Below are 11,823 nucleotides of genomic sequence, written 5' to 3'. Positions count from 1 at the left end.
TCACATAACTCTCCTTCTCTGTCACCTCTCCACAATTCCCACATTTCACCTGCAAAAACCCACAAATCAAAAAAATTGAAAGCAAAAAATGAGTGAATAAAATTGAACAAAATTGAACAAAATCAACCAGGAAATCGAACAAAATTGAACAAAGTCGAACAGGAAATCGCAAAATCAAACAATATCGAACAAAATTGATGAAAAAAAGTCGAAAAAATTGATGAGCAAAAGTCGCAAAATCATACTGGAAATCGAACAAAATTGATGAACGAAACACGCAAAATCTCGTCATAATCAAACATGCATGTTACTAAAATTACCCAAACTTAATTTACTAAAATCAGAAACACAAAAATCGTGTTACTAAGAAGGTGAAGAACAACAACAAAAGTAGAAATTCGAGCAAAAATACTCCTACTAAAACGAACTTAAGTTGAAAATCAAGAAATCAAATCAAATCGAAAAAATAAATAAAAAAACTTGCAAAATTACAAAATTAAACAAAAAGCATACACGAAAAACACAATAGACATTAAATTTCCGGTTGAATCTACAAAAAAATACTCATGAAATTCCAGCAAACAAAATTTCAGAAACCTAATAACCTCAAATCGTGCAAAAATAGCAAAATTACCACAAAGAACTCACCTGATAATAGATCGTAGAGCTGAGAAATTGCTAAAAATCAAAATAATTGAAGCGGTGTTTGAAAAAGTAGCGTGAAAATTGGGGAAAAAATGTCGAGAAATTAGGAGAGAGAAAGTGAAGAGAGAAGGAAGAGGAGGAAGAAAATAACAGAGGAGAGAGAAGGTGTTTTCGCGGTAGGAGAGAGAAAATTAGGTTATATACATTAGATGTCATCCGCTAGATTATAATCTACGGCTAGGATTAATTGTTTTCAGTTTTTACCCTAAGACTTGTTTTTACATGATCCTAATCCTATATATATATATATATATATATATATATATATATATATATATATATATATATATATATATATATATATATATATATATATATATATATATATATATATATATACTCCCACATCATTCAGGGATTAGAATATCGATCTATTCTCTCCCCCTTTTTCTCTTTCTCTTTAATTTCATAACAAAACAATAATTGTCCATAATTATTCTCAATTTTAAAAAATAATAATCAATCTACAAATTATAGGAACAACCGACAATGGCTAGAAACACGTTAAAGAACGAAATAGAAATGGTTGGAAAACGTTGACTACCAGTATCATAAATAAGGAAATAACTAAATAAGAGGGAAAAAATAAAAAATGAAAATGCTAAAATGGTTTAACAAGATTCGAAGTTAAGAATACAAGACAGCCATAGTCCCATAAATCACTCATAAGACGCTCATTTACCACAAAACTACACGTCTCATTTACTTAAACATTTCTTCAAATTCATATTACTCCCTCTGTTCCTTTATTTTTGCTCCATTGTCATTTTTTGGATCAAACTTTATAAACTTTGACCGTAAATTATCATTTATCTATAAGAGATAATATAGTCGTCATGAGTGATCTTGTTAGATTTAACTCATTGCATATTTTATTAATATCACGTTTTTATAATTTTTACGTGTATAGAAATGAAGATATGCGCGTTTTAAGACGCGTCTTGAAAACCGTAAAAAGTCAAATGGAGCAAAATAATAGGGATAGATAGAATATTTAAAAACTCAGGGTATACAAGTGCATAGCCTTGATGTTAGGCCCTTATGTGAGTGAATGAATATTGGGGAAGATAAGGAAATTGTCACCCAAAGTGTCTTTATTGGTATTAAATCGATCCCACAACTTCGAGATAAAAATAAACCTTTTTACTCTATTGTCAAGTTTCGTTCGGTTCTTCTTGTTGAGGTGTTGTAGCTTATAGACATGCATATATGAGGGATAGCTCATGAGTTGAATAAAGGCTTCATGCCCGGTTTTGGGCAGCCTAAAATCGATTTTTATATAGACTATCCTTTGTGAATCGTAATATATATATATAGGGTCGGGATCCGGCGAGAACCACCCTTTATGTGAGAACTCACACCTTATGTGAGGACAAATCTCAGCCGCTAGATTAGATCAAATCCAAGAGCTGAGATTTTCTCTCTCCTCTTTAGATTTTCTCACTCTTCCTCCAGGTTCTTTGATTTTCTACACTCTTCCATTTCTTCGCTCTTCAATTTCTTTGCTTTTGCTCATCAATTTCTCGCGATAATCTGTTAAGGTATGTAAATGTCAGTTTAATTTTGAATTTGATCGATTCTGAAACATGTTTTTGCGATTTTGATTTCGAAAATTAGGTTTTTTGCCAAAATCTGGTTATGCGATTTTTGATTGGGAAAATTCGAAACATCACAAAATTTTCATCATCCTTTGCTTTTCTTGTATACTTAAAGCACTGTAGTTTAATTTGATTTTGATTTCCGTTGTTGTCTATGATTTAATTCGAATTTTAAATCAAGATTGTGCGATTTTGATTACAAAAATTTGGGTTTCACATTTTTTAATTTTGATTAATGTATTATTTTGTATTCATTCTTTGCACTTGATTGACAACAAGCTATATTATTGGTGTAAAAAAAATTCTGAGCATCCATAGGTTTGTTGATAAATTAAAGTAGCATTGAAATAATTGTGTAGTCTGGTAGAGTTTTAAACTAGAGATAAACATATATTTTGGCATTATAATGAATGATTATTATCATTACTTTTGAGTATTTTGGAACTGGATAGCTATTGGTATTTCTAGTGTTTTGGATTGTCTTTTTGACTGCTTTTCTAGTCATTATTACTTGCTAGTTAGAGATTAAATGATAACCATTGATAACTTTTACAATTAGAAATTGAATGGGATCATAAAGCTTATTCATTATCCATATGCCATTTGAATCAATTACTTTGTATGTAATCTAGAAACTTCCATGTCATGCATGTTCAAAGAACTTTATGTTATGTAAAAGCATCTTGCTGGAGTTTCAACCTTATGACAAATACTTAACTTAATCTAGTGGTTTTTGTGAGTAGAAAAGTGAGTAAAGAAATTGATCATTCGATGTAAATTTGGTTCTATAGATATGATTTATGCTTGATGTTGCTGCTGAAGTATGGAATACCCTTGGATGATATGTTATGTTTGTGTGAAGTAGGATCTTATGATAAATGTTCTACTTTTTCCAGTGTCTAATGTGGCGAGAGAAGGGAACTAAAGAATTTGAGCTAAAATTAAATGTGAAAATAGTTCTGTAGAAAGCTTGGTGCTTGACAAGGTTGCTGCTGAAGTAGTATTACTTTAGCATACCCTTGAATACATGAAGTCATGAAGTATATGTTATGGTAGAATTTTTCTGTATCTGAAGTCATATCTAGCTTATTCAAAGGTGGCTATTGGTATGTACTCTTAATGACGTGATATAGTGGATTCCGTTGTTGAATTTTGACTATTTAGTCAGTCGACTTCTATGAACCTCTAGAGTCAAAACAGAGCAACAATTCTTTGTTCATTTTATCAAATGAGCAAACAATTCTTTGTAGATTTATCAAATGAGCTGATTAAAAATTTATAACATAGAAAATGATTTAAAACATATGATAAACCTATTAGCTCAATTGGTAGAGCACTATGCAAATGCATAGGGGATGTAGGTTCAATTCCTACATAGGTTATCTCTATAAATAACATTAATTTAAAAAAAAAATTCAAACTTGTACTAAATTATACGAGCAAAAAAATGGTTTGATGATTTATAACTATATAAACTTTGTTACAATTAAACTCTCATACAAACTTGTGTTTCCACATTATATAAATGAACCTACATGGGATTTGAATTCACATCTTTTGTGCATTTGCACAATGCTTTACCCTTGACCTAGTAAGCTAACATATTTAAAACATTCAAACACACTCACAAATGAGCATTAATTTGGCAAAATGAGCAAGAATCATTTGTTCATTTGACAAATGAGCATTAAATAGTTTGCTCATTTGACAAAGGAGCATTGAATTTTTTTGCTCATTTGACACATGAGCAAAAAATTAATTCCTCATTTTGACAAATTATTTGCTCATTTTTGACAAATTAGTAAAGAATAAATATTAATTTTTGACAAAATGAGCCAGAATTATCAGCTCATTTGACAAATGAGCATTAAATAGTTTGCTCATTTGATAAATGAGCAAAGAATTGTTTTACAATTTTATAACCTGTAATTTTTTGTAAATATCAATGAAGAAGGATCAACTTTTAGCAAATGAGAAAATAGTTAGTTGCTAATTTAACAAATAAGCAAAAACTTAGTTGCTCATTTGTCAAATGAGCAAATAGTTAGTTGCTCATTTGTCAAATGAGCAAACATTAACAAGCATTTCTTTGCTCATTTGTGAAATGAGCAACCATTTTTGTCAAATAAGAAAATAATTTTTTTTAAAGGAAATAAGCAAATAATTAGTTAATCATTTGTAAAATAAGTAAACATTTCTTTGATCATTTAATTTAATTTGGGAAATGGGTAATCAATTTTTTGCTCATTTAGCAAATGAGCAAATAGTTAGTTGCTCATTTGTCAAATGAGCAAATACTTACTTGCTAATTTAACAAATGAGCAAAAACTTAGTTGCTCATTTGTCAAATGGGCAAATAGTTAGTTGCTCATTTGTCAAATGAGCAAATAGTTAGTTGCTCATTTATCAAATGAGCAAACATTTCTTTAATCATTCATTAATCAACAAGCATTTCTTTGCTAATTTGTGAAATGAGCAATCAATTATTTCCTCACTTCACAAATGAGAAAATATTTCTTTACTCATTTGTCAAATGAGCAAATAGCTCGTTGCTCATTTATAAAATGAGAAAATATTTCAAATAAATGCTAGGTATAAAAGTCTCCATAATATAACCACCACAAAAGTCACCATAATATAACCACCACAATAGTCACCATAATAAAAAAGTCACCACAAAAGATCCAATTTCGATTCAAATATAACCACCATTTTTACATCATTCAAAGACTAACAAAGATCCCAGCTAGATCAACCATCTTCCCTTCACAAACCTAGGCATTTCTTCGCAACCATATACCCCAAAGCAGACTCCAGAACATGCTTTACCATTCAATATCAGTTTGCACCATCTCTAGCTCTAAGCACCACTCAAAAAAATATCCAACCTCAAAAGTGCTAAGGTCGAGACTTAGTGGAGAAGTATACCAAATGTTGCCCTGTTACATAATGCAAGAGTATGAAGAGTTGTCTCACTCTCTTCACCATACATAGGAGACAAAATATCAACCGTCATTCCCCTCCCAGCCATAGTGATGTTAGTAGGCCAGAGAGGAAAATATACAAGTACCAAGGGCATTTGATAAATTAACACAGATTTTTTGCTCAAAATATGTTTTAAATTATTTTTCTATGCAAGAGTATGAAGAGTTGTTTCACTCTCTTCACCACACATAGGACACAAAATATCAACCATCATTCGCCTCCCAACCATAGTGATGGTAGTTGGCCAGAAAATGGAGACCAGGGCAAATATACAAGTACTAAGGACATTTGATAAATAACAAAGAGTATTTGCTCAAAATATATGTTTTAAATTATTTTTCTATATTCAATCTATGAAATGAGCAAATATATTGCTCATCTATGAAATGATTAGAAATATGTTTCTCAATTACGAAATGAGCAAAATATGTAATGAGCAACATTGTTTTGCTCTTTTGCATCAATCAGCTAAAATGAGCAATATTTGTTTACTCATTTTAAGAAAAGGTAATCATAAGGAAACGTTAGACAATTAGAACAAAGCAATAGTTGAAAGGTCATAACATAAATGAGCAAATAGTTAGTTGCTCATTTGTGAAATGAACAAATAGTTAGTTGTTCATTTTTCAAATGAGCAAACATTTCCTTAATCATTCATTAAATCAACAATCATTTCTTTTCTCATTTGTGAAATGAGCAAACTAATGTCAAATGAGCAGATAATTAGTTACTCATTTGTAAAATAAGCAAACATTTCTTTGATCATTTGGGAAATAAGAAATCAATTTTTTATTCATTTAGCAAATGAGCAAATAGTTAGTTACTCATTTGACAAATGAGCAAATACTTAGTTGCTAATTTAACAAATACTTAGTTTTTATTTCTTTAATGTTTCCTTTAAAACCTTTTTTCCTTTGTCCTTTGAAGCAATTGTCTTGAACTTCTTTCCCTTATGTTGTGGCTGTGTAGAACCACCAACAACTCCCAACTGTGATGCCCCTGCTGCATCTTGGTCACCACCAACAACTCCTAAATGTGCTGCCCCTGCTGCATCTTGGTCATCACCAACAACTCCTAACTGTGCCCTTGCTGCATCTTGGTCACCACTAACATTAGCAGCAAAATCTGTCTCAACAGATGTCCTGCTCATACAAAATATTAGAAAACTTATCAATTTGGGTAGCCTTGATGTTAGTGGGTGTCCTCAGCTAAAGCACATGCCATCAGAATTAGCAAGATTGACTTCTCCTAATAGCATAAACTGAGCCTAAGGAATAACCTTGTACAAACTATAAATTGACCCTAAGGAGTATGTTATGATAGAGAAGCATAGGCTAATAAATTATCAAATGAACAATTGGCAAATAAGCAATCAATATATTTGCTCAATTATCAAATAAGCAAATACTTAGTTGCTCATTTAACAAATAAGCAAAAACTTAGATGCTTATTTGTCAAATGAGCAAATAGTTTGTTTAATCATTCATTAAATCAACAAACATTTCTTTGCTCATTTGTGAAATGAGCAAACATTAGTTTGCTCATTTGTCAAATGAGCAAACATTAGTTTGCTCATTTGTCAAATGAGCAAATAATTAGTTACTCATTTGGAAAATAAGCAAACATTTCTTTGATTATTTGGGAAATGAGCAATCACTTTTTTGCTCATTTAGAAAATGAGCAAATAGTTAGTTGCTCATTTCTCAAATGAGCAAATACTTAGTGCTAATTTAACAAATGACCGCAACTCCAAACAAAACATACATTTCATTAGATATGCTATACAAAATCAAAAACTTGATATTTCATAAATGAGCTACAAAACTTAAAATGAGCAAGTTTTAGAGAAGATGCACACTACAGGTTATAAGCCAGGTGCTTGTATATATACTACATTTATCTATGCTCATTGTAGTAGAGGAAACTTAGATGAGGCAGTAACTTGGATGAAGATTATGATTGAAGGAGGTGGTTTGCCAGATGTTGTCACTTAAACTGGACACCCAACACAACTCTCCCAAACAGACACAAACACTACACACACCTCGACTAGAATGCCCAATGACAGACACAAACACAAACACACAAAAAATACAACCAATTAGATCATAAATTCTGGTACCATCCATAAGAAGATTAAGCACATAACTGAGGAAAATAGTTGAACATAAACACTCTGCAACCACCTGCCTAGTTCCCTCACCCATGCAACATCTAGTGGCACATGGCACCTACACCCCTGCTCCCTGCTAATTAATCACATAACACCATTCACAAAACACCTCAGGCTACAACAACATCTCACAATATCCTTGCTGCTTTTACTGAACAACATCTCAAGAACATCAGCTCCCCCACGCAGCCACTATAATCAACACCACCAAACCATACCAAACTCTAACACCACCATCAACTAAAAATAAATAATATAAATCAAAAGTAAATTACATAAGCTAAGAAGTAACTCAAAAAATGAAAAACCTACGATGATTACTAGCAAAATCATCCCAACCTTAAATCCATGAGTTACACTAAATTAACTTGTTTAATAAAAAAAATTGATCAAACTAAATTAATGACTAGAAAACGAAACCCAAATTCAATAACGAAATTTTAAGTTCAAAATTAACAAAACCAAGCGGCTTAAACCATATTAAATAAAACAAAAAAGGACTAACTAATGCATATTCATTACTCAATTGAAACTCAAATATTGCTAAGTAAAATTGAAAAACACAGCTTAAACCAAAGTCATTAAGTTAAGACATAAAAATCATTAATCCTTAGCTTAACCTCAATCAAAAATCGATTATCAACTATGTAAAATTGATACTTATCTTCTTCGTTCGTCATTAACTTGTTCAACCGAATCCATTTGCAATTGGCGAAGCAAAAAAAATTGCGAAAACCTAATTCATGAATAATATAAGTTTGTATCGAATTTCAGCAAATTACGTGAATAATCGAATTTTGAAAACAAATTAGATCATAATATTGATAAGCTTACTTCAAGTTGGTATAAAATTTCCCCAAAAACACTGATTTGAGGAGAGAGATAGCAGCAAAAAGGTTAGAGAGAGAAAGAGATGTTGAATGTGAAAGCCAAGAAGAATAGTAAAGAGAGAAGGAGGTGTAATTCACGAAATTACGGAAATGCCATTACTATGTTTTTTTTGGATGATTAGATTTAATTTGATCAATGGTCTAGATTTGTTCTTATATAGATTAGAGTTCTCACATAAGGGATGTGTTCTCACATGATCCAATTTCTATATATATATATATGGGATTTGCTAGAATGAGAAATGAGAAAATGAGAAAACCACTAATTCCTTGACACATCATCTTGGTTTAAAATTTAAATTTCCTCTTTTTTTTATTCTTAACTTTCTCATATTGACAATGACATATGTTAGGATATTATTAGCTTTCTCATTTTCTCATTTCTCATTCTATCAATTCCCATATATATATGTATATGTATATATATATGTATATATATATATATGTATATATATATATATGTATATATATATATGTATATATATATATGTATATATATTATATATATATGTATATATATATATGTATATATATATATATGTATATATATATATATTATATGTATATTATATATATATGTATATATATATATATGTATATATATATATATGTATGTATATATATATGTATATATATATATGTATGTATATATATATATATGTATATATATATATATATATATTTTATATATATATATATATATATATATATATATATATTTTATATATATATATATATATATATATATATATTATGTGAGAATCTAACGCTAAAATGAGAACTAGGAACTAATCTAGGCCCTTAGATCATTACAATCGAACGGATAAGGTATTTCTCGTGCTCATTAATGACATTTTTGTAATTCCCCAACTTTTTCAATTGATTCCTAGTTTGTCCAACTTTTAAGGCAATTTCATTTACTTACTGTCTGATGATTTCATTTACTTTTACTAATTTTTATTTACTTTTTTAAAAATTAGAAACGAAACTGGAAACTACATTTTATGCAAAAACCAATTTTTTTCTTGTTGTAGTTTTGCTTGGTTTCAAATTTTTTAAAATCAATTCAGAGCGTAAATTGCGATTTGAAGTTTTTTTTCAAACTAGACCGTAATTTTGAAACTGTAAATCTAACCAAACCTCTAAAATATAGTTTGGTTTGCAATTTGGTGCGATTTAGACCAAATGCTGCAAACCCCTTATCTTAGACAACGAGAATAAAGTGCAGCAATAAAATTTTTTTTTTAAAAAAAAACCACGATAAAAGAAAATAATAAACAAACAAATAAATATATATTAGAAAAAAATGGAAAGCTAAATGACACCCTCATTTTACGGGTAACGTCCGCATTAAAACATGAATGGACGAACATACCCTCACATATAAACCACGTTTTTCTTCCCTCTAACTCATCAATATTTTAACATTCTCTCATCCTAACAAACCACCACCAACCATCACCAACCGAGGCCCGAAGTTTAAGTCCTTTTTTTTTTGGTGGAGGCCAAGCGCTTAGTTTTTTCAAAAATCCTAGGAGAAAACACCTAGAATTTTCGAAATTCTTAGGGAGAAACTAAAATTCTAGGCGTTTCTCCCCATGGAGTTTAGAAAATTTTAGGCGTTTATTTTTCACTTTGTTTGTGGTTTTTGTTTTTATCATAACTTTTGATCCCGAACTCGAATTAAGACAAATATCAATTCCACTTTTGGTAATGGGACGACACTTATAAGAAAAAGGTCATTTTTAGGAAGTGGGCACTTAAAAAAAACAGAGGGAGTACAAAATAGCACAGAAATAGTATGACATGCTAAACGCCTAAAAATTGATGCAGGTGAGCTCTTATATGAGAGCATGCATGCAGTTTTAAACAAAGGATGAAAAAGTGAAACAATATTAATCAATGGCGGAGCCAGAAATATATAATCGGGGGGACGACAACTAATCATTGCATCATTTGACAAAAATATTTTTTTTTAAAAAAAACACAAAGATACTTTTATAGTTAAAATTTTACAACTAAAGAATCCACAATATATAATTAGTCCTACAATTCAAAAGAAATATGAAAAAAATACGTAGAGTTTAATATTAAATTACAATTGCATCCTTCGAGTCTTCATATTTTGAAAACGATCAATTATTTCTTCGTTGGGAAATTGTAGGAACACCTCCTTCTCAATAAAAGTGACCAAACAATAATCACTCATAAATTGATCATCCATGCTATTTCTCAACTTAATTTTGACATATGTCATTGCGGAGAATACTCTTTCAACACTTGCCGTAGCAACGGGAAGAATCAACATCAATTTGAAAAGCAAATATACAGGAGGATATGTCTTATCCTTCTTGGTATTAATAAGCATCATGGAAAGAGAGTTAAGATCACGCAAATTTTGAAATCTTTCATCTTTGTGCATATTTTCCATGAACATATCAAGTTGACCTTCAAGTGTCATCAAATCAAAACTTGAAAATTCTTCGAAACAAAAGGAGGCAAGTTTGAGTACCTTTTCTTTGTCAAAAGATGAGAAGTTATCTTTAGGACTTAAGCAAGCTATACAAGTAAGTAACTCCATGCTTTTCTCATTGAACCGATTATCAAGTTCTTGAAGATGCAAATCAATTGCCCCCAAAAATATTTCAACTCGAAAATGATGTAGATTTGTTGCTTTTTCGACAAAGCGTCGTGATCTTCCTTGAGGAACATAAAGAGCATCCATAGTGAGAACATCAATGCCATGTTTAGTGCAAAATAAAGTAACCTTATTTAAGAGAGAGTCTCCCACCCTTGTTCCCTCATTTTTTGCAACACACTTTTTGTGAAAGTAACTAATTCCATGGCATTTACAATATCTTGCTCCTTTCTTTGCAAAGCAATACACAAATCATTAGTGTAACTAAAAATAGTCAACATCAAGTAAGCCACAAAAATAAAATCAAATTATTCTAATTGTCCTAAAACAATTTGAGTTTTAAACTTATCTTCCGATGCACCATGTTTCCCAATGTGAACAAGTACCTTAACAATTGTAGAAATCAAGCGGATGACATTGACAAGACACTTGTAATGAGATCCCCAATGAGTATCTCCGGGCCTCTTTAAACTAAGCTCTTGATTCAAACCCGATCCACTCAAAATTTCCCCCACTTCCAATGCTTGAGCAACTTCTTGAGCTTGACTATTACAAATTGTCATTTATCTTCTCTTGCAAGAAACTGCAACAACATTCAACAAGTTTGCAAGTATTTCAAAAAGCTAACCACAACTATCATTCCTTTTAGTAATGACAAATTGACAACTGGTGTTAGTGAAATTGATGAGCAAAACATGTATGTAGTAGGCTCTTGGAGTATCATTCATAATCAAAGTCTTAAGGCCATTTATTTGACCTTTCGTATTACTAGCCCCATTATATCCTTGTCCTCTTATCATAGATGAACTCAATGAATGTTCCAACAAGTAGAGA

At 30.6% G+C, this 11,823-nt stretch overlaps 1 protein-coding gene and 1 long non-coding RNA gene across 2 annotated transcripts; both read right to left on the bottom strand.

The window, feature by feature from the left end:
* Nucleotides 1-8,133: 8,133 nt before the first annotated feature.
* Nucleotides 8,134-8,548, bottom strand: LOC110735030. The gene is made up of 2 exons (XR_002513975.1): nt 8,296-8,548; nt 8,134-8,197 (listed from the first exon to the last, which is right to left on the bottom strand). It is a non-coding gene; the product is annotated as an uncharacterized LOC110735030 (long non-coding RNA).
* Nucleotides 8,549-10,446: 1,898 nt separating this feature from the next.
* Nucleotides 10,447-11,552, bottom strand: LOC110735874. The gene is made up of 2 exons (XM_021916054.1): nt 11,376-11,552; nt 10,447-11,220 (listed from the first exon to the last, which is right to left on the bottom strand). The coding sequence occupies exons 1-2, from the start codon at nt 11,550-11,552 to the stop codon at nt 10,447-10,449; spliced, it is 951 nt and encodes a 316-aa protein (XP_021771746.1).
* Between the last annotated feature and the right edge of the window lie 271 nt (nt 11,553-11,823).

This window comes from Chenopodium quinoa, unplaced genomic scaffold (genome assembly GCF_001683475.1).
Source record: "Chenopodium quinoa cultivar QQ74 unplaced genomic scaffold, ASM168347v1, whole genome shotgun sequence".
In the NCBI taxonomy this organism is placed as follows: domain Eukaryota; kingdom Viridiplantae; phylum Streptophyta; class Magnoliopsida; order Caryophyllales; family Amaranthaceae; genus Chenopodium; species Chenopodium quinoa.
The sequence above is the reverse complement of the archived record's forward strand: the minus strand, read 5'-3'. Positions and strand labels throughout refer to the sequence as shown.